The 24046-nt window shown below is 36.8% G+C and overlaps 1 protein-coding gene across 5 annotated transcripts; it reads right to left on the minus strand.

Annotated features, from left to right (window-relative positions):
- Positions 1-1253: 1253 nt before the first annotated feature.
- TRPC1 (transient receptor potential cation channel subfamily C member 1) lies at positions 1254-23742 on the minus strand. 5 transcript variants are annotated; one of them, XM_084292302.1, is made up of 13 exons: positions 23262-23742; positions 21609-21763; positions 20183-20284; positions 19132-19334; positions 15540-15671; positions 14592-14787; positions 13883-14219; positions 11144-11283; positions 8938-9081; positions 5017-5195; positions 4665-4866; positions 3926-4120; positions 1254-3108 (listed from the first exon to the last, which is right to left on the minus strand). In XM_084292302.1, the coding sequence occupies exons 1-13, from the start codon at positions 23395-23397 to the stop codon at positions 2881-2883; spliced, it is 2349 nt and encodes a 782-aa protein (XP_084148428.1). In that variant the 5' UTR covers positions 23398-23742; the 3' UTR covers positions 1254-2880. The 5 variants fall into 5 exon arrangements, with proteins under 5 accessions (XP_084148428.1, XP_084148429.1, XP_084148430.1 ...); XM_084292303.1 differs by lacking the exon at positions 20183-20284; XM_084292304.1 differs by lacking the exon at positions 8938-9081.
- Positions 23743-24046: the final 304 nt, after the last annotated feature.

Raw genomic sequence — 24046 nt, forward strand, 5'->3', positions numbered from 1 at the left:
TAGTGAATGTTTTTGACCTTTCTGCTGTAAACAGAAGTAGCATGACAGTTTTCATGTACAAGATGTTAAAGAAAGATTAAATTTGTCTTAGAGCTACCGTTGCCTTGATTAAATTGACATCAACACAAAAGAAAAATTAACATTTTTCAGTAGACTCAGAAAGACATTTCGTCCATCCATGGCTAACCTTCTGACGTATTTGTCCCCAAGAACAAATCAACAGTTTGATGAAATCATACCACGTATTTGCAGTTAAATCTCTTAAGGAACTAAAATTGATTAAACCAAGACCCAGAATACTGTTTGGAGCATTTTTTTTGGCCTCATCTTGCTGCTGCGTAACCTTTGGCACTTAAGTATCACAGACATAAAATTTTGTCTCTGTGCATGTCCAGAACTGTTCTATGAGTGTTCTGTGTGTGTTCTGTGGGAGATCTCAGATCCCTGACATTCTGGAATGGCCAGTATTAAACTGCCAAATTAGAAAAAAAATGTTTGATATACTTGAACTAGGAAAATCTGAAGAATAATAGAAAATGAACTATATTGTATGAACCAATCCATACTGATTAGTATCCAAGTTTGAAAGCTGTTACAGGCTTCCTAACAAGGCACAGATGAAAAGTGTCATACACCTAGTGTACTGCAAGAAAGAAGAAGAAAGAAAGAAAGAAAGAAACAAACAAAAAAACCAACAACTTAAGATCTCTATGTATGCGTTTCAGGGGCAAGTAAAAAATCTGGAACCCACAGGTTCAATCCAAACCTCAAAGAGGTGCTGCCTTGAATTATGTGAGGTTTGAGTGACTGCTTCACATTACAGAAGTGGTTAGAAATAGCTGCATTAGCACAACACAGTGTTATCAATAAACATACCCGGCCTTCTGAGAAGAACTAATCATCATGAACTGAGTGCCAAGCAGCTAACACTGCATATCTAGGATCCAATCTAGCTTGTTCAGAATTAGCTCAGATGTTGCTTCATGTCACAGCAGGAAACCAGGTAAATGAACTTGTAGTTATAAGGACAGTTGTAAAAGGGAAAAACAACAACAACAACAACAACAACAACAAAAAAACCCACAACATTAATAGCAGCTATATTCCTTAGAATTCCTATCTTAACATGACGAAGCAATTACTTTCAATACGTTACCTAACATAGCATTTTTCAAATATGACCAATATTAATACATTTTTCAAAGAGCTTTTATTTGTTAGCTTTTCTCTCAGATATACATAACATACAGCAGTTTTTATGTTGGTGTATTATTCAAACATGAGATCCCCATCCAAATACAAAATTCAGTGATCCTCTCTGCTTTGAAGACAAGAGATTAGCTTCTCATTCACATGAAAAGAAAAGAGACTGTTCAAAATGCCTCTATACTTGAAGAAGTAAGTAAGTAAGACTTGAAGCATAATATTAAACCCTAGTTCAGATATGGATAATTTCATAGTACAGAAAATATAATACCTTTACGAGAAAAAGTTTTATAAGAATTACTTTAAGAAAAGTAAACATTTATGTAAGCCTTCACCCTCTATCAGCCTCTGAAAATCAACTGTAGTCAAAGACCATTATGGCTACCTGCGCCTTCTGGACGTAAGACCATTTAGAAGAGCACCATCATAACAGTAAAATTCTCGATCAATCCTTTAACTGTCATAAATATACTTATTTCAGAATCAAAAATACAGGCATCTCACATTTCTCAATTACAATTTGTCAACTTGAACTTTAATAAGCATAGAAATCATATAGGACCCTCTAGCACAGAAAATCCACAAAGCCCTTACAGTCCATTGTAAGCTAAGTCAAAGGATGTGTTCACAAAACAGAATACTCCTGACACACACACAAAGTAAGTTTCAACTTCGCAACAACTGCAGTTAAAAGAAGGAAAAACAAGTTTAAAATAGGGTAAAATCTCTCTAAGGCAGACCCTTTCATGCTACATCTATCCCATACAATGCATGTTCTCACAGCAAGAAGTGTAGTGTTTCACAGTGGAACCGTTCAGCATTGCAAACAATAGCACTCACGCTCCACCTCATTTTTATTAAATCACTGTATTTAACAACTCAAATAATCAGACTTTAAAACCCCCAAATAGTAGACATTAAAGTTTCATAGGTTACTTTTAAAATCCTGTTGCTGATTTTAATATACATAGTAAAACATACTTATGAGGCACTGCTGAAAAATCCAAGCAGGAATTGATTGTCTTACGTAAAACCATAAATGTCCTAGAAACATTTGGTCTGTTGAGCCCAAAATTTCAACGTTCCCATGAAAGAGAAGAGTCTTGATTTCTCTTTCTTTGTTCTAGAAATGTCAGTACACAGTCAGCATAGTTTACAAAACTTGGCACTAGAACTGCCTCTTTCAAAGCCACACAGCCTTCACATGCACTGTAACCTACAGTCAAACATTATTTCCAACTGTGTTGGAAATTTTCTATTATTCTATATCCAACTTTTCTATTAAAAATAAACATCGTCTGGATTTTTGTTTTAAAAAGCCTTCGCACATAACTTGAAAAAACAAGTATCAAAAAGGAACAGCAAAAATAGAAGAAATAAACATATTGTGCTAATTATGAAGCTCTGACACCTGACAGCCACGGTCTGAGGAACATTTAAAAAAAAATCCTATATACATTGTATATACACACTACGATTAAGAGCATCAGAAAATTACTATAACCATTTTTGCATTTATTTCCACCACTTCCTCATCTAGCTGAAACTAATGCAAACGTTTTCAAAGGTATTGTTGTGCAATAATCTCCTTTTAAATTTAGTCTTGCAACAGAATTAGATCAACACTTTCACCTAAAGGTATCTGAAGATGGACACTTCTCATTTGTTTTGGCTTTAATTTCTTGGATAAAACATCGCATATTTAGAAGTTCGAAAGCCAAGTAGGTCTCTCATTTCGTTTCGGAATTTTGATAAGTCTTGCCGCAATTCATTTAGGTTTTCTACAGTTGCCTGATCCGTGCTTTGCATCTTCTGTCTCATGGATGTCAAGTAACGGTGGACTAAGCAGCACATCACCTTTTGATAATTCTCATCTCTCTTCTGCTTCAGATTTCTCCATTCCTTTAAACAAATATTACACATTTACTTAAGCAAAAGTAATTTTTGAGCCCTAAAGCCTATATACAAACAGAGAAAGAATAGAACAAAATAAGGAAGTGTTTCTATATACACACCCTGATGTGCACAAACATACAATATGTGTAAACTCTTAGCAAAATTTAAATTAAATGATAAGCTGCTGTTCCAGCAAAACAAGATTTTTAACCTACCTGGCTTGGTAGTTGTCCTATGAGCAATTGTGAGTTCCATAATCCCTAGAGCTTCTCTGTTGATATTCTGTCAAATCTTTGAATTTATTTATTTATTTTTTTATTTTTTATTTTTTTTAACAGCAAGAAGATACAAAATTACAGGGTACAGTAAAAATATTTAAGAATCCCCTCCCTGTCCCCAAAATGAGAAGCTACAGTGTTCCTATCTAATTATTTATTTTGAAACTTCTTTAGTAAGTCACAAGCAAATTACTTTCCTGAAAGCATACATCACTGTTTTTGAGATTAGCACATATTTCCTTGTGGTTATTCTAAATTTTCAATCAAAGCACACTTCTAGACTACTGCTGGGGCAATTGTGGGGGTTGGAAAAAGGATGGGGGTTGAAAATCCCCAAACTAAGTTAACAGAATCTTACTTAAGTAGAAATAGCTAAAATGTATTTGTTTATATTTTGGATGCAACGCACATTATCCTGTAATTCTTAATTATCTCAGTAGCACTCACCATGTGACAGGCAGCTTCATACAGCAATCTGCTGAATCATTTTAGTAAGCAGCATCTTTCCAGCTTCAGAGCCTACAATTTTCCCAATCATTTCTTACCTTAAGGCTGTTCTGACGTTTCACTTTGCCACTTGATGTGTGAGAACAGATCCATTTACTGAGACTGTTGAAGAGATAACAGATAGTCTTGGGAGATGGAATAACATTGAAAGGTGGAGGTAGTGTGCATTTGTCATCGAAGTAGCTAAGCCAAAGTTTGGCACGAGCAAATTTCCATTCCTTATCTTCATGATTCTAAAGCACCAGAAACATTAACAGAGATCAGAAGCAAAAAATAATAATATTTAAACTCTTTTAATATGTTTTTTTTTTCAATTATGTTAATAACTGACCACTATTTAATTTTTATTATATAGCATTTTAATATACAGTCTGCTACATTAATAATAAATAATCAAAATATGAAATATATCTATTGAATTCACCATATACTGTGGATTAAATAGAAAATTCAGCTATTAAACTCCACATTAAATGACCAAAATTGTAAGTACCACACCTAAAGAAGAATAGCATCTTGACTTGAACAGCAATGAATCAAGAAAGTCTTCAATTCCCAGAGCACCAAAGCTTTGATTATTCTATGTGAACATGCAGTTTATCTACTTTATTTGGATCAAAGCAAATAAAAACTTCATTTTTGATGGAAAAATGTCACTTGTGAGTTTACAGCTCATTCATGGAAGTTTGCAGATTAGTCTGCACACTGTAGCAAGAGATTTGTATAAAATCCAAGATGTGGCTAGCAATTATTGATAATTAATCAGAAACCACTTACTGCTATCAGCTGAAAACTTTTATGAAGCATTGCCACAAGGAGTTTAGTTAATACTATCACAACCACCACGTTGTAGGTACCAACAATAACAGCCCCCACAAATGACTGTAATTCTTCACCATAGCTAAAGCGTGTGACAAAGATCGCTACATGTGCTAGTGAGAAGATATACCAGAACAGAGCAAAACAGGTGCCAATAAACCTGCAAAAATAAAAAAAAATGGTTAGGTAAAGCAAAAATCAAGTGAGTTCAGCTGATGCAAAATTCAAGTTCAGTGAAAAATTCCAGTTTTGTTTCATTAGTAGGAATTAAGGGCCAGAATACAGATATATTTCAGACATGTCAACTCACGAATGGAATGTGTCATTGCTCTGTTTCTCACAGAAAATCCCTGCACAGTCCCGTTCTTCTTCATTTACAGTAAATCCTTTATCATAAAGTTGTGTCAGTCCAATTGTGAATGAGAACAGGACAAGAAGAAACATGCCCAGAAATTTTCCAAAATCTTGCAGCATCTGTCCCATTGAAATCTGTAAAATAGATTTATTCCCTGTTTTAGTAAAATGCGTAATTGTTTGTGTTCTTTCTTTCACACTCCAATCAATAACAAAAATCTGTTCATATTCTAGCATCTTATATTTTTAAGTTAAAGAGATAACAAAACTGGGAGTTATCTTCGTACCATTTTTCAGTGACAACTGCATTCACAAGAAAATTTATGTTATATGTTCTTACCTTTCAATAATACATACTTCTTATGCTGTATTCATAATGCTACTGATAATCAAGTGTTCATAAATCAAAAGATAAAAGCAATAGATGAGATGGATTTGAACACAACTATCATAACAGAAAGTAAAATAAAAAGCCACAGTGAAGTCACTGAAGTTAAGAAAACACTTAATGAAGAACTGAACTTTTTTTTCCACCAAAACATTTGGGATTGTAATTGACCACTTCTCAAAAATAATGTACCAAAGACCACCTGCAGAACACAGAATTACTTCACTGTATGCTTTATGTAAGATTTTAAATATACACAATGTGTAGGTGCATAACCACATAAAAAATGAAGGCTTTGAAGTACAGAAGATTGGACACTAAATTCAAATAATTAGCTTCCATTTCAAAATATCCTATATAGAAGTTCGCAAAAAAAAAGTTAACTTTGGAATTTTTCCTATGCAAAGAAAGACCTTGATTTTTTTTTAAACAAAAACAAAACAACATTTTTTATACAGACAAAATAAACTGTTGAGAGCATTTAAATTATTCTTCCTACAAGCCTCTTCAGGGACCAATTCACTATTATACTGAATGCAAATAAACAAAATGGGGTTGGATAAATCTATTCCTATATATAAACTACTGAAATCCTGCATATCCTAATACTATACGAATCACAATCTGTACCAAATCACAGTCCAGAACAGTGGTTGGGTTTTTTAAGTACAAGTTTACTGAGAAATGAATTGCCAGCTCTTGCTCCCTCCCGTGCTGCAGGAGACTCACCAAGTACCCGTGAAGCACAGCACATTCTCTACCATTCTTTGCAGTTTGCCACAGAGACTTAAAGATTACATGCAACAAGGCACAGCTACGCAATAATTATAAGTAATCATTTAGTCAAGAGGATGAATCAATCCCCATCATACCATTTTATCATATTTATGCTTTCAATAAACAGAAAAATACTTTTAATTGACTCGCAGTCCCATACAAAAGAGGCAAAGCAGCTGAAAGCCGAAGCAAGAATGTACAAGAAGTGCAAGCTACCCAAAACTTAAACAAAAACCAAACAACAGAAAACCACCACAGAGTGAAGTTATAAATTTGTATTAGCTCAAGTTTTATTAGTCAGTAAGTAAAGTAACTGAATGCTTAAAAATAACTCTAGCAGCCAAGAGAATACAGTAGCTCCTTTCCCCCCCACACTGTGGGATTACCATGCAATATTTGATTACCACCATTTGAACTTTGTGACCTACTTTCAGAAAATACTGTAAGAGTTGTTGCACAAGCTGTCCTGGCCAACAGGAATAACATAACCTTCAGTGTGCCACTGAATGGAGTGACTGTTGACTGTTTTTATTTACCTGGAAAATTTCATAACATAGGCTCCTAATAAAAAACTTGTGAAAGATCTAGCACATAAATAAATGTGCACATTAAACAGTGAACCTCTTGAAAATGTGGAGAGATTTCAATGTTCAATCAATTTGTACAACAGCCTAATGCTTACTGCAAGATCAAGACTTATTTTTTTTAAAGTATGCAAGTACATTTCCATTCAAAAATATAAATAAAAAATATAAAAATAATTAACAGCAACATACCTAGAGAAAAGGACAAGAAAAATAAAAAGAAAACATCTTTCGGCATTATTAAATTGGTTACATGCACTATGAGCATTCTTTTTAAAGCCCATTAAATGACGATTTTATGAACAGCAATTAAAGAAGCAATTATTTATTCTTTTGAAATGATTATTTAAAGTATTCTAAAAGATAATTATTTCCATAGCAAGATTAAGTACTCCAAATCATTAAAAACTAGGAATTGAACCTTTAAGTGGAGGTTTTCAGCTAGATCCTGAAGCCTTGATACAAGACCTAGTGATGTGAGCCAAAATTATTTATTATAGAGTCTCCACTGGTGCAGCTCTTGATGCAAAGCAAGAGTTTTAAAAAATGCTACTCTCAAACATTTATCCTGGCTTTATAGTAATGATAATGTTTCTTGCAGAATCCCTTCAGATCGTCCTCACTTGCCATAAGCTCTTAAAATTTGTTCTGTTCATTAGAGAGAAGATAAAGCGTTGATTTCGGACAAATTCCATCAGTATAATCACTAAATGACTACTCTATTTATTCCAAGCAACTCTTCACTCAACACTTACAAACACAACACTGATGTTGACAATCAGCTTTATTAACTAAATCCATTCACTATCAGAAAAACAAAACCACATCAATAGAAGAGAGAAGTGATCAGATTTGTTGTCAGAAATCTCCCAGGAATCTTGATTTGGCCAAAAAAACTGGAAGTACATCTATACGAAGTTTTTTTCAGTAAGTTAGGTCTTTAGCAAAACAGGTGCTTCAATTTGTGAGGGCTTTAGTCTGGCAAAATACCAAAACCAGTCAGCACTGAGGACTCAAGCTAAACAGCAGACCAGAAAAAAACGTTGCCATACACGGTATGTATCAGTGAACAAAGAAGTGACTTCTGTTCTCAGAATATTTTGAAGAAAGTTGCATTCCTCCTTTTAATCTAAAAAGGAGCAAATAAGGTAACTGAATCTTAAGTGTGGTGACTTAGTATTGGCCCAGGTCCTCTTTCCTACCCGCAACATGCTAGACGTTCTGTGAAGTGCCAAATTCGTCCCTCGAAGCCATCCATTTTATCTGAATTTTAAAAATAAAGAATAGAACCAAGAACCTACTAACATGATTGTATCTGTGCTTAAAAGAAGAAACAAATTACAACAACAACAAAAATACAGCATAGCATAAACTCAGTTGAAAATTCTATGTCTGTTCTCAAGTCAGGACAAGAAAAGCAAATGCTTTCCACAAAAAAGCGTTAAAACCAAACTTCAAGCAAAGAAAAAAACACCCCATATTTAACTTACAAACTGCTGTAGTCTGTAGTGTTCCACCATCATAGGTGACTGTGAGTGCTCCCAACCCCTCCATATCATTGAATTAAATGTATTATGTAAGTAAAATGTGATTATTACACATGGGAAAGCTCCAAGCAAATTCAAAGAAAGAAGTAAGAAACCTGTGTTTCTTTCTTGTAACTGGCTAGAAGTAGATGATGATTATTTCAATAGTCTTGGTTTTTTTTGTTGTTTTAAGTAATTTTCTTATTTACACTCAGCTTCAGTGAGATGATCAAAAAACAGAAAGGCTTTTGATTATTCCTTAGTGCTACCCATCTCGTTTATCTATCTTTTACTGATAAGATGTTAGGGCTACCATTTCCATAGAACTTTACAGGAAAAAACTAACCTTGCAGTTTTCAAGCTTCAAATACTTACACGATATATAAGCTAACAAAAATGAGAACAAAAAGACAGTATATGTACAATTATTATTAAAAAATAATTATAAAGTGAACTTCACTGTCTTCCCATCTTTTACCTTTTCCCATCCAAACCAGTACATTTTAAAAGGGGAATTAAAAAAAAAAAAAAAAAGAGAGAGAGAAGAAGAAGAAAAGATTAAGATCACATTTAATATTTTCTCGAGCAGTAATGATATTCACCTGGAGCGGTCCCAGAATAGAACTGGTTGTGTACATGAAGAACAGACGTAGGTAACTTAGAACATTAGCAAAAGCAAAAAGACCTTCTGCCACTAATGTAGGATGAAATGCATCCCAATCCTTTCTTTCAGCATAATCATGAAACTGCAATGTAAAAAGAACAAACTGATGTCATCTACGTTATAAATACAGAAATGCACCAATGCACCACTCTGTTTTTACCTCCAAAGCAGGTAATAGCATAAAAGAAATGAACATATATGATTGACAGATGGAGCACCACTTTCAGATATCTCATTCTTTTTAGACCAAGGCATTTTAAAAAACATCCCAGAGGGAGATAGAAGACAGGGAATTTAAATTCAGCTCCTCACTTGTGTAATGCTAAGCAAATTCCTCTGTTCTGCTTCCCTTTCCACTCTGTTTTGCATGGTTGGTGGAAACAGGGACTTGTGTGCTATTATAAACATGTGCGGTGACTAGCGCAGTAGTTCTCAGTTAAAAACAATATTAAAACCCTGCTGGGAAAAAAATAAATCACACTTACTAGCTTATGTCTTAACCAGTTTTAGAAAGATTTAGAGAGACTTAGGACATGGGGTTCCCTCAAGGGATTTATGAAAGACTACAGAAAATGGAAGATGTAAATAAAATGTTGGTATAAATACACCTGTGAAGTATATCCACTAGGTACTACTCAACTAATTATGGAATACCCACAGATCCCCAACTTTTAGCTTGGCCGGAAACATTCAGTATTTATATTATCAACAGTCTTAAAATGGACACTTAAAGCTAAGGAACAGAAGGCTGCTTTAAATGACTTGCCTGAAAGTATGCCGCACAAAGACAAGAAACAAAGATTTTTTTATGCATTGCAATTGCATGTGTACAAATCCTTCTGCTCCAAAGCCTCTTCATTTCTTACAGCTTCAGTGTCTATAATATGGAGCTAAGATGTGAAACAGGCATTTTTATTTGGTTTGCTAAATAATTTATACACAATAAATTTTGAAAAAAAATCATCATGTGCTTCTTACATAGGACAGGAGTCCTGCATCTTCAAAAAGGTTACAACTTAAATTAGCAACAAAGGGCTCTAATTTCAGCAAAGGAACTGCTATACTCCTACATACATGCGTTGATTCCAAAGCAAATGGTTCAGAAGACAGCCCAACACAGCATTCTCTCTTTCTTCCTTTTTTTTTTAAAAAACAAAAACAGAAACAAAGCTTTCTTTTCCAAATGATTACCAGCCCCTGAATCACTTATATAAGGACAGAGGAAATGAGCCAAAAATCAGGTTGCAAGGGAAACAAACCGGTCCAGTTCTTCCCAACTGCCAGAACACCTATCAACTCACAGTTTGCAGTACAAAACAATGGTGCTACTGCACTGGCTTGGATTTTGCTAAAATATTCATGTTCAATTGTTCTGGCAGCTTGCCATATGCTGTGCAGCTTAAAACACACGCAACAGAATGGAAATGATCATATTCAAAATTTGCATCTTCAATCAAACCAGATGGTTTTTCACAGAGAAAACACAAGCTCTTCTACAGCCTTGGGGCTTTTGTCCCTACTACAAAAACAAAAAACAAAAATCAAACAACCACAAAAATAACAAAACCAACCACCTATAATGTTTGAGCATATGTCACCAAAACCAACCAACCAAACCTTTCTGTAAGAAAAAAATGCTGGGCAATCTAAATACAGAGCTTACTGCTGCTAGCTTTTCTGCACAGTACTGATCTAAGGAATCACACTAACTGAAATGCCATACTGGAGGAGCTACATGGGGAGATTTCCCCAAATGAGAATCCAGCCATTTGCAAGACTAGTCAGTTCACAGTAAGAGGATTCTTAACCCTGTTTGGGGTCCCTGACTACTTAGAGCTGTGTTGATGCATTTTCTAGCTCCCTTTTCAACCTGTCTACATGTCTGACATCTTCTAACTCCCTATCAACTTCTCTTTCAAGTTGGAAAGCCAGGCCCAAGACCAGAGATCTTACAGAAACAAACCATTGTTAGCTCATCAAATACATACAATTCCTATCAGAATCAAACATACAAGTATCAAAATAAACTTTTAATCCTTTTTACTATTGTCTCTATCTCAAACGTGAGCTCTATTTTCTGTTGAAAGAATCGAGCTTCTGTATTTGCCCTCAGGAGCTTCAGATCTATGAAGATGGGTGCTCACCTTGTTATGGGCAACTACTTTCAGAGCAAAAGTTGCCAAATAAAGGGAATTCATGACAAAACTAAGCTGATTACGGGACTCTTCTAAGAAGTCTTCTAAACCATCATACCAAAGTCTTTTAACATCTGACCACACCATTCCTGCAGGGGGAAGAGAGGTAAAAAAAAAAAAAAAAGGCTTAGAAGTCAAACTATTTCACTGAGTAGATTCTCTATTACAAGTAAAGCACTTTGACTGGCTTTGATGGTAAACGAAATATTAGCAAATAGAAAGGAATCAAAAAATCATGTTAAGTTTACAAGCACTACTCAAAAGGTAACAAAATATTTCATATTTTTAACCTACTTTCCAAACTAGGAAATACATTCTCTGATAAAAATAGCATGCAAGGAAATGAACATGAGAAAAAGCATATAAAGGGTCAACTTCAGTAAAGGCAGAAGTCCAGAATACATTTTTTTTTTCTACAGGAAACGTATTCACCTGTTTCCAAAAGCATTGTATACCATTACATTACTATCTAAAGCATCACATCGTTTTGTATGTATGTATTATAAAATGTTCCTTAAGAACAATCAGCTCAGTAACTGTTACTAAGAAGATCCAAACTGTCAGTAGAAATATTTCCTGCCCTTACTGATATTATATAACAAGTAGAGAAAATAAACCACAGCTTGAGACTGCAAAAAATGAAAAGTTTAAGTTAGGGTGACAGACATACAAATGTTCAGGATCTTGATAGCAAACTGAATTTTACCACTGCTAACCATTTCTGGCTGTACAGAAAGATATGATTGCTGAGAATTTTATTAACTGAAGGTCTGTTACGGGATGATGTTTTTATAAAACTTGAAAGGACTGTTAGGTGAAATATAATGGCACCTTTGATTTTTATGAATAATCATTTATTTATGGTTTTGTGAGTACTTCAGATGCAAGCCTCTATATTTAGGCCAAGAAGAAAAGCAGCCTATATATTACTAGTAGTTAAAAACTGTTAGAATTAGTTCAGCTTTTATGACTTTGCAACTTAGACTCTTGGCCCAGCAAGATCAAGTAAATTAAAAAAAAAGAAAAAGATACTTATGTATGACTATTTGTTCAGTCACATTTACAGCAATGTTGAATGGTATTATACAAAAACTCTTCTGTGCACAGTTAGTTGAAAGACTTACATGCTGAACCAGGAAGAAGGGAGATTTATGCATCTCACACTGAATTTGTTAAAGAATCAGTAAAAGGAGTCAGAGAAGTAGATCTTACATTTATGTAAACAGTAATTTGAGTTCTGTTGCTTTATTTTGCTGGGGAATAAACTTTTATGATTTAGGTTCAACTATTTGGAAAGGAAACTTACTGTATTTGTGCTTTTGAATGTTAATTGTAAAACGCAAAACTTGCTGCTACCTCTAAGCATTACAAATTCTGCTGCGATCATTTGACAGTGATTATTTAGAAGTATTTTAATCCTACCTGAAGTCCACATTAAAATATTACATAAAGAAAACAAGGCCTCTATGGCCTTTCATTAAGATTTCCAAGCCCCCCTAATGACACACCTTCCATCTACATTAGATTTGATGGATCAACAGAATGTCTAAATCACACTGATTCTTGAAACAGAGAAGGAGTCTGCAATGCTTTCTTGTGCTCTGAAGCCTTCTCGTTTCTTTTAAGACCCACATGTGTTTGTGTGGGGGTACTGGGGATTTCAAAAATCTGCATGAACTACTTAACAGTTTTAATATAGCTAAACAATTACAGTAATCATCATCAACAAAGAAAACAACCCACAACTGTTTAGAAAAATAGTTTAGAAAAAAATTGTGTTCTCAACTCTATCACTGCTTTTTAAAATTCCAGTCAACCAAATGATACATATCTACTTACATCATATTAAAGTGTAAGTCTCCAGGATTTTATTTATCAAATTTTAATTTAAAAACAAAAACAAACAAAAACATTTTAAAAGATTTAATGATTTTTCAACCAAAAGTTCATGAGGAACCTAATCCACAAAAATTATACCTGTGCTCCCTCTACTGCATAAAGCAGAATTAACACGCATCATTTCAGGTACAGTTATGATAACTGGTGATAATAACTAACAGAATTGTAAAGTTACAATACTGGAAAAGAGAAGTGGAATAAATTAAAAACTTGCTATATCGTTTACTGATCAGAAGCACAAAACGTTTGACTCACAGTGATTAAACCATCTACATACTAAACAATACTACCTGTTCATGAAAAAAAAATCTTAAAAACTTTAGGTAATGTCAGAACTAAATTCATTCCTCAACTTCATCATCAAAGAAAATTAGTTGAGGAACGTACACTTGCTTTCCTCTGTGCTATTATCATCACTGTTACTGTTATAGATCAGAATTTAAAAACATTCCAAATCTAGGAAGGTAAACAGCTTTTACACTCATTACTGCACAACTGAATCTCACTTGCATCACTCCAAATGCTACCTGTCCTTCTGAAGTAAAATTCACTTTCCTCCCGTTAGGTCCTACAGCATTCTGTCTGACACTTCACCTTCTGTGATAATTAGAGATTGTGGTAACATATCACATTCTCTCCTCAAAAGACATTTCCCCCCCCTGTAACACTATGCTCAACAGAAGCTTGCTCTTCGCAGTAATGAGTAACATGATGATTTTTGAGAGGTAGTACAAATAGTTATTGTTTAGTCGATACCAGCCATTGTCATACAACTCACATCATACCTACCAATTAGCCATATTATCAGAAGATAGTCTATTCTCTCAAGGGCTGGCCCCATTGTATTCTTCTTATTCTCATTATAGACGAGGGAGTACAAATTAAGTAATAAAAGAAATGTGAAATATGAAGCTCCATGAATAATAAACTTCATAAAAGGAGTGTGAATTATTCGACCTACTCGAGATTTAGGGGCTAATAAGTAACACAGGGACAGAACTGGCCAGAAAACTCCAACCATCAAAACAGTCAAAATTTTTTTGCACGTGTGCTTGCGTCGATAGCCTGCCATCTGTCCAAACCACACAGTGTTAAGAAACTGCTGGCAGTTAGACTGAGCAACAAACTGGAAAAAAAAAAAAAAAAGAAAACAATGAGAAATCAATCTCAGGATATCAGGTTGTTTAATACTGATTACTAGTTTACATTATTAAAACTAATTTTCAAGCTATAATAAACCACCAATGTGCAGGAAATAGGAAAAATATTAAGTAGAAATAATTCTCTCAACGGACAATAAAAGAGCTATGGGCCAATTATGATTACAAGCATTCACTATTTCAGTTTCTTTCTAAAGCCAGCAACCAAGCCTGAATTATGCATCCAGAATTTTAATCGTTTCCAGGTTAAGACCACGTTTTGATTTCTAATCGGCAAATTAAATGAATCATTAAAAAATATAACATGGAAAGCCAACCACATTACAGTAAAGACAAACCTCTTTTTGATTATACTTGATTGCCAGTTTTAAGCGACTTAAGTTCATCCTCTCTTCCAACAATCCTCGCTTGTCTACATGTTCATCACTAGATGTATGATTCAGAATAACTTCCAGCTCCCGTGAATTCCGTGCTTGTGCGAGCAAGTCTTTAGCAAAGGTTTTGCACTGTTGAGCTAGCTCCTCATAATCATTTCTGAAAGACACAGAAACAGTAGAAACTACTACACTGAAAACAAGACTTTCCTTTAGCTTATTAACTATCCATTTTGGTTGGGATTGTATATTGGGCAAATGAAAAAGTCGTATTTAAAGATCCAAGCATTCTCAAGACAACTCTGAGTAGGTTTCTATGTAACATAATAATTGAGTGTAGTTTGCAACTCCACTATGGAGAAAAAAGTTGTGAAACAGACTTACAGAATTCTTATTTATATCCTAAATTCCATATAAACAGTTAAGGCTTCGAATTATTTGCAGGAGATGAGAAAATGTAGCAGTCACAAAATGCAATACCTTTAACTCATAATTTGGACTTCCCACTGGGAAGGTAAGATATTTTGGGATTTGCTTCATTCATTGCATCTGAAAATTGAGGTCTATTCACTGACTATTACTATAGTGAACACAAGAAAATAAATCACATGATTTACTTGTCTCATATGGCACGCAGTACATTTCAGTGCCAAGCTGTATCACAAAACGGTAACACTGTAACTGTTAAGCAAGATAATCAAGTATAATTCATATGCTGTGTAGGAAGGTAGCATTTTACCCCTTACAGGAATCTTAATTTATATAACTTCTTAATTATACCTAATTATCAGATCAAACATTCCGATTACGAAAGAAAAATACAAATAAGCATTTTCTAACACACACACACACACACACTTCTACATATATTTTTTCACAGAAGTATTGAAGTTGGTGTTTTCCAATTCCTACCTGAATTCAACCTCAACAAGACTTAATTCTTTCAAGTCTGCACTAAGTTCAAAAGCTCGCAGAATTGGATCCTCCTCCGTTAACATTATTAAAGCAGGACTGGCCAAACACCGGTAAATGTCAAGACGAAACCTGTGACAAAAGAACAGCATGCAAAATGAAGATGCTTCATTTTATTATCAGGCTCAGATCAGAAGCTATTTCAAAAATTTGCATAAAACAGCTTCAAGACAAAACAATGGGCCTTCCTAAAGACAGAAACTGTAATTAAATGTAGCATGTCATGAAAAACACTGTCCTTCAAATATACTTTGAATCTCTACTATTCTAAGTATCAAAAGTTAGCTACCAAACCAGTTTCCTCTTCTTTTTCTCACTATTTTAGCTATTTCCAGTACCATCAGCAGAAGGCCGTCCATTACGGTAATACTATTGGTAAAATATTGACATTTTAAGGGTTACGTAGTACTTCTCATGGTTCTTCAAGAGGAAATAAGAGAGAAGGTTACCTTTAATGCTTCACTTCCCTATTTGAACAAACTAAATTCAAAACAGTGGGGAAGAGATAGCAAGAGCCTTAATATCTCAGCTGCTTCAGATAGGTAGAATTATCCCAGGTAGACCATGAAGGCCAAAACAAAAAGTCTGTACACTTTCTTCATATCCACAAGAGAACAGAACTTGCATCCTTGATTCAAAATATTCCTCACTTGAAACAGATTTGTGCCAGAAGCTTTCTGAATTCTATGGAAAGCAAACGAGATTTGCATGAACTCAGAAACGTTTGGGGTTCCTCATTCCTTTATGAGGAACCCCAAAATGGTGGGCCACAATGGAGGTGAGTTAGGGAGCACTCTATCCCCACTCCAGAAGCAGGATATTTTAGACAGGTTACCAGTTCTATTTTGCACAACAGTATTATTTTTGAAGCGTTAGTGTTACATCTCCTGAGAATACTGTGCTCAGAGATGTGTCATCTAACTCAAATACCTGAAGTAAGTACCCAGCCTTTTTGTAAAATCCTCTGCAGGATTTTCGCTACCAGCAACTTTCAGTGTACATTCATAAAAACAAATTTTGAAACGCAACACATTAAAAGTCTTAGATGACACCACACAACATACCTGCGTCTGGCATGACAGCAGTATTTAAAATCGGTAATATCAGTATAGAGCCAAAATTTAGAAAACTAGTTTGGCATGAAACAAAAATAAAAGTCTCTTTTTGGGGTAGAACTTCAAGCATCTAGAACCCTGAATGTAAGTTCACTAGAGGTATGGCCCACATTTGTCTCTTAAGGTGCACAAGGCTCACATGCAGTTCTGATGCAGACTCCTCATTAAGGATATTGCAAATGACCGAGAGGGAGGCTGTGCTGACCCTCGGACCACTAATTTCAGTCCTCAGCTGTGCTCAGGAGCCCAGGCCAAGAGCCTCTAGAACCAGCTGGATGTCCAGCCCTTAAGAAGCCATTGCCATCTCCAGTCCATGAACAACTCCAGGAGCTTCTCTTCCACTCAATGCTCCGGTTTCTGCCACACCTTTTTCATAATCCTCATCCTCCAAATTGCTTACCACCATTTCCCTCTGGCTGCGAAGGTGGTCCAGTAGGATTAGTAACTGAAATGACACCATTCAGTCTGCAATTCTAATTAAAGCTGTTCAAATCTCTGAGTCAACCACCGCCCACAGCCATCTTCCTAAATAATGCCACACCAAAAGAGTCCAAGAGATGACATTTCTGTTTCAGTAGGGTTAAATTATCATTTGCTTAAAACTGAAAGTAAATCAAGTTTCAACATTCACCAAGCAGACAAAGCACAGTGCATGCTCTTCTCCATTTGTAGAAAATCTCCCTATCAAACGTCTACGTCCCCTTCAAGACTTTAGCTAACACAGATGCCATACGAAAAGCCCAAGTTCTCAGGGGCTGGGAGACTCGGCTGCTTTGCCTCAGCAACTAGGTATACCCCAGTAAGGTTTTCAAACTCCTTAACAAGGACAAGATAATTAGCATCCAAGTATGACAACATACGTTTTGACTGGCCTTTCTGAAGTTGTTGCTTAAGAAAAACACAAACTGTATTAAGGAAAAAATTAAGCAGACTTTTTCTTCCTCTCCTAAGGCTGGCACAAAGAAATAACAATTACAGAATAAAGAACATATGGTACAGACAAATACATACAGTCTTGCATTTTCTACTATTCTCACTAATATTCTCCACATTCAGTTTCTTGAAATATTATTCCCCTTTCCATTGTTTCATGTTTCTTGTCAGCTGAAAAATCAGCATTATCCAAACAGAAAAACAGAAAAAGGATGTTCCAAAGTTCTTTGAGGACTGAAATTCCTTAAGCTAGAACAGGTTCTTTCCAGATTGCTGGATACAGCTAAATAGCAACAATAAGCAACATGTAAACATAAAAAAATAAAATAAAAATCGATAAAATAGCAAAGAGACCAGAAAAATAATTCTTCTGCTTGACTCAAGTTTGAATAACATAAGAGCAAAGAGTCACTACATTTCTTATTGTGTATTTTATGGAACATCCCTCTCAATTTCCTACCACAATTACTGCTAGGTCATTTGCAGAGGGATTCATAATGCTATGTGGATTACAGAAAATTCAGGAAAAGCATCTGCTTTACCCTCTCAGAACTCACAGCTCCCAAAGACTGAAATAAAAATCTGTTAACTTGTAGCTGAAACTAGGATGGATCTCTCAAACATCTCGAAGTTTATTTGCTTGGGATACACTGACAGCTTTTCTCATATCGAAGTTAAGGATGGTATCAGCTGGATGTTGCTATCACAGGTACCAGAAGGTGGCTTGTAGTATCTGCATAATCATCCTATCATTTCCCTTCTTTTTTTTAGTCACTGAGACACGCACCAAAGTCATTATGCAATAATTAATGGTACATTTTGAGTGCAGTCCACTCATAACCTTTGAGGTTGGTCATTTTTCCCTCCCCAAACTCTTATAAATTAAATTGCATTCAGCCTTCAAATATATTATCAAGTTAACCAGATAAAATATACGGTTAAGATTGGTAAATCCCTTTCCCCATTTGCACCTTTACAAGCAAACTTCCTACTTTCAAGAATACTGGAAAAAATTGTCTTAGCTTACATTCATCTATCCATGCTACATATAAACTTATAGAAACAAGATAAAGTATTATACACCTCCTCATTCTGGCTCACAAAAAAAAAAAAAAGGCACTGTTAATTAACTTAAGAAAAATTTTATTTGCACAGTTCCTAAGCTCCCAAGCCACTGACAACTAGAACGTTTATGTAACAACTAGTTTTTATTTTTTTTTTAAAAAGGTACTTAGCTTAATATGTACAATGAGTAAGAATATAAGACAAAAATGAAAGAAAGCCACCACTTTATACCAGCCAATTCAAGCACAATCCACCCCGAAAACTACCACCTATGACAACAGACACTACAATACAATGAAGGTAACCACTTGTAAAGCTCACCTTAAGAGAAAAAGGAAATACACTGAATCAGACCCAGGTGATACAAGGAAATTAAGACAATACCTTCTTCATTATTGTCTATAATTGATAACTCTTACCTGGAATGTCGCAGACTATCTTTTTTGTTTTTTGCAGTACAGAGTGTGCATTCACAGCCTACAGCGTGAGGTTTGGGTAGCGATATATCTTGCTTTAACAGCATGGTGAGAATTTCATAGTTATTACGATGAGCAGCTAAAATGACAGGTGCCACATCCATGGTTGTTGAGTACTCTGGGTTCTGAATGCGTTCCATTAGTTTCTAGAATAAAATGTAGGAAGTATCTAAATTTATTACATGCAGCTGTATTACAGTGTTCACACGCAAGTTATTTTTGACTGTTCAACAGTGCTCCCAATGAATTCCTCCTTCAAAATATTTTTTAAAGTTTCATAACATGAAAATGAGGGAAAAATTGTAACAACATTCGAACACTTCTCATATAAATACTGGAAAAAGAACAATGGACACAGGATGTTTCTGGGTTATTAAGAAAGAAAACCTAACATTCAGTGCCTACCTTTTCCAATATATGCGTATATGGTATTAAGAAGAGTATTGCTCTATTTTGATGAAAAAAAAAAACAAAAACAAAAACATTTTTGCTATCTAAGTGCAGGAAAAATATCCTGACACAGTGTTATTCAGTGCATTATGCCTTCTCTCCTTTGATCTGCTTCTCCTTGTTTCATACTTGAGCATCGCCAGGGGAAGTTTCTAAGTTTCAAATGATTAATTTCAAGGTGAAGATTTGATGTTTATCTGAAAACTCTAGGAAGCTCAATATATGAATATACTGGTCAAGATTGCTAGTTAACTTGCAAACTCTTGGCAACAGAAGATTTTATAACCACTCTACTTTTTTTCTCCTGAGGCATTTGTTAGCATTTGCCATGCATAAAACCACTGGATTCTTACAGGCAGTAAAGCAAAACAACATATTCTACACTTTAATACCAAAGACTCCGTAATAATAATCTCTGATGTCCAGATTCTATGACTTTATGAGATGCAGAATTTCATTTAAGGACATTGCTTTAAATACTAGTTACCCAGAATGTACAGCCCCCTACTCCCCAACCAAAATCCAAGGAATAACAACACTCAACTACAATGGTTGGTCTGGAAGATCTTTTTGGCCGGTGATTAAGTAGAATGTCAACAGCTCCCACCACTTCTGAGTCAATAGCCACCAAAAGTGCATCTGATGACTAAGGAAAGAAAACAAGCTGTATGTAAAAACAGCGGCACCTTAAACAGAATGAAGAGTCAATTTAAAGCCAAACTAAATAATAATTTAAAATGTATTAAATTAAAATTTACCAATTTTATTTTCTTAAAAGTAAGTACTATAAAATATCCTGCACTGTGACCATGGATCAGGATACTTTTTATTTACTATTTATGCTGTCATTCCAGGAGTCAGCATAGTACTACTGACAATTTGTTTTATTGCATGAACAGCAAAAGAACCAGGTGCAAAAATTACTTTACATCAACAACAATATAGGAGACTCAAGAAAATCAGGTTCTAAGGGACAGGTTACTAAGAAGGCTATGGAAGTGTCCACTAAAAACGTTAAAACCAAGTGTCTGTGTAACACAACTCAGACATATCAGACACTTCAGGCCTGCCTTCCTAGTTCTGTGGTAAAGCTATGAATATACGGCTATTTTTTCCTGGACTCATAACTACTTCTGAAACACCTTTGAAGTTAAGCTACATAGGTTTTCATTTTCCCCTACAGCTGACAGTGTTCTTTATAATTCACTTTAGAAAATTCAAATGTTTAAAAATAAAAGAGAGACACACCTTTTATTACTGCCACTAAAATAGAGATCTGGGGAGAAGAAAGCTGCTTGTTTTTTTTCCCTGTCCAATATTAAACAACCTAACAAAGACGAGTATCCTTCCCTGTCTTAGGTGCTTAAAACTGTCATAGCTAAAACTCTCCCAGCAGTAGCAGAGCATGCTTATAGCAGTATAGCATAGCCAAGCAAGCACCATTAGTATGAAACTGCCTCTGCCAACCAGCACAGACCAGGTTTTACAGGAAGGCACTAAAGAAATGAATGCCTGCCTTAACTTGAAATCCTCTAAGAGAATCTACATGCATCTAACTGTGCTCCCATTTTAAAAATTATTATATTCCAGAGCCAAAGAGGTCTTGACATTCTAAACATTTTAATGTTATGCACTGACTGTACACTATTTATTTTGTTTGAATATAACATACACATTATATCTAAAACAGGAATAGCATTTAGAATAAAATTTAGACTTGTTAGTATAATTGAAAATGTTAGTATATATTCGCCATGCCAATAAAATTCCACTAGAAGAATAAATTAGCGAGAGAAAACAATTTTCACAATTCCTAACTAGAAAAAAAGGACTGAAGTGCCTATAAAGACAGATAGCATTTTCCTAGATATCCTGATGTGTCAACAAGAACAACAAAAAAAGCTATATAAAACAGAATAAACAGATTAATGACTACACTTAAAAATTGCAATAATCTATGTGTTGCATACCTGGCAGCCATAATCCAGAAGAAGCTGTAGAATATCCAAATTTTCATTTTCAATGGTTATGGTAACAGCATTTCTTCCAAGCACATCCACACAGTTTATGTTCATTTCACCCGAGCTGTTCTCCTCTAAGAGTTTCTTAACCATGTAGTAGTCACCTGCACCACCAACGTATGAGCATATCTTAGTGTTCTGTTTATTATAAGGCAATAAAAGCATGTGAACATTGTAAGTACCAGCTACCATCAAAGAAGACAACATTCCGCAACATCTGACAACAGACACTGATGCATCAAGCAATTAAGAAGCCCAGGTAGATAAGAATTCTCCCATCAGATAGGAATCTAAAGACATTGGCAGATCTTTCAGGAAAGCACCAAGACGTACTTTAATCCCCTTAGTTTCAGTCTTACACACACACAAGCTGGGACACTTCTCAAAACTGGGGCAACATCCCAGACATACCCTGTGAGACACTGGAAATGTCAACTACATCAGAGGTCTCTCAGTGCAGAGGAGCCATAGCGTCAGAGGAGCCCTCTCTACAGTGCTGCAAACACATCTGCGTCTTCCTTCAAAGAAGCCTCATTAGTCTTCTCTGTTTCATTCCATTTTTAACGCATACATTATCAAAGCAGGTGTGGTACAATGTCATCAAATTCAAGGTAGCGGGTTTGATGAGCAAGTAAAACTAACCGTAACATGCACACAAGCTGCACTTTCCTATTTGACTTAAGTGCAGACATACTAGTACAGATCCTACCCTATTCAATATTAAGTGCTTCTTCCTGCCAAACACGTAAGTTTTAAATCATTTTTGTCTTGGGTAACAAATTATTTTGCAGCGTAGAAGACCAGGACAAAGACAGACCGTACTGCAGAATACTTACAGAAACTTCAGATACAGCCTGCAGGAGTACTGGCTGCAAAACAACTGCCCCACAGACTACAGTTAAATGTTGTTTTGTTGTGCATCCTTTTGGCTCCCTAAATCTCTGCTTACGCTCTGAGAGAAGCCTGTGGCTTGCTGTGCTCTACAGGACAGGCTACGCTACCAGCACGGCTGTCTGAAGGCAAGGAATGCAGCCCCAGGGAGGGCCAGAACCAGGTTCTGAAGCCCACTGGCTGCCAGCTCTGCACCAGCTCCCCCGGCTGTCACTGACCCAGACACAGGGCCAGCAGGCAGGGCTGCACAGAAACATCTCCTTCTAGAGCCGGGCTTATGTCCCGAAACACACATGACCATTTGCCACACGATCAAAAGCTTGTTTTTGAGCCCAATGTTTTTAAAACATTAAGACCAGTTTGATTTAAGACTATTAATACCCGATTAAAAAAAAAAAAAAAAAAAAAAGTACGCTAAAAATAATTAAGCCTGGTGTTCTAGAAAGGAAAACCTCTTCACATCCATCTCTCTGGGTGCGATTCATAGGAACCCCGTCTCGTGAGCCTTGGCGATACGCAGACAAGCTGCCCATCCTAAAGCAACCTTCACGGTGCAGGCAGCAAAGGCTTCAGCAACTCCCCGCGGGGCAGGAACCCCGCACCGGCACGGGGCCGGGGCTGAGGGGAGGCCGGCACCGCTCAGCGCGGAGATGGGCTGGGGCCTTCGGACGAGAGGCCTGGGCCTCGGCTCCCCGAGGGCGCGGCCCGTACCTTTGTCGCAGGCCAGGAGGAAGAGCTTCTCGTCCAGGGTGGTCTCCTCCTTCACCTGCCGCACGTCCTTCAGCGCCAGCAGCTTGTTCGGCGAGGCCGAGGCGGACGGGTCCGCGCTCTGGTACAGGGCGGCCATGGCGCCGGCCCCGCCAGGCCCATCAGAGCGCGGCCGGGGCGGGGGCGCCGCGCTGCGGGACCCGCAGCGCTGCGGGGCGCGGCCGGGGGGAGCCGGGCGGCCGCGGGCGGCGCTGCCAGGCGGGGAGGGCAGCGCAGGGCAGGGCAGGGCAGGGCAGGGCTGGGCTGGGCTCGGCACGGCGGCCGCACCCCGCCGCACTGCGCAGGCTCCAATGGCGGCTTCGCCGCTCTGAGGGGCAGCGGGCGGGGAGGAGCGCGGCCGGGCGGGCGCCGCGCCTGGGGGCCGGGGGGGCCCGCGCAGGGCCCGCCCCGAGGCCTCGGCGGAGCGCCCTGAGGGGAGCGCCAAGCGGGGCGGCACGGACAGAAAGGCCGGGGTGGGCGTGCTGTGGGAGGGGAGAGGTGCCAGGTAGGCAGGCCGGTACAGTATGGAAATCCTTTCCTTCGAGGTGTAGCCAGGTGGTTTCATCTAAGTTTGAAAAACTGTATAAGGAGATTTTTTTTTTCCTTCCTCTTAAAGGGAACAAACCAATACAGAAATGCATTACACAACATCAAATATAAACCCCACGCCATAATTTGCTGACTGCCAGAGCAAGTGAACACAGTGCTTTAGAGCAGCATAGCTGAAGAAGTGAACGCGGTCTTGCGCA

Source organism: Netta rufina, assembly GCF_964035555.1.
Source record: "Netta rufina genome assembly, chromosome: 9".
NCBI classification, from domain to species: Eukaryota; Metazoa; Chordata; class Aves; order Anseriformes; family Anatidae; genus Netta; species Netta rufina.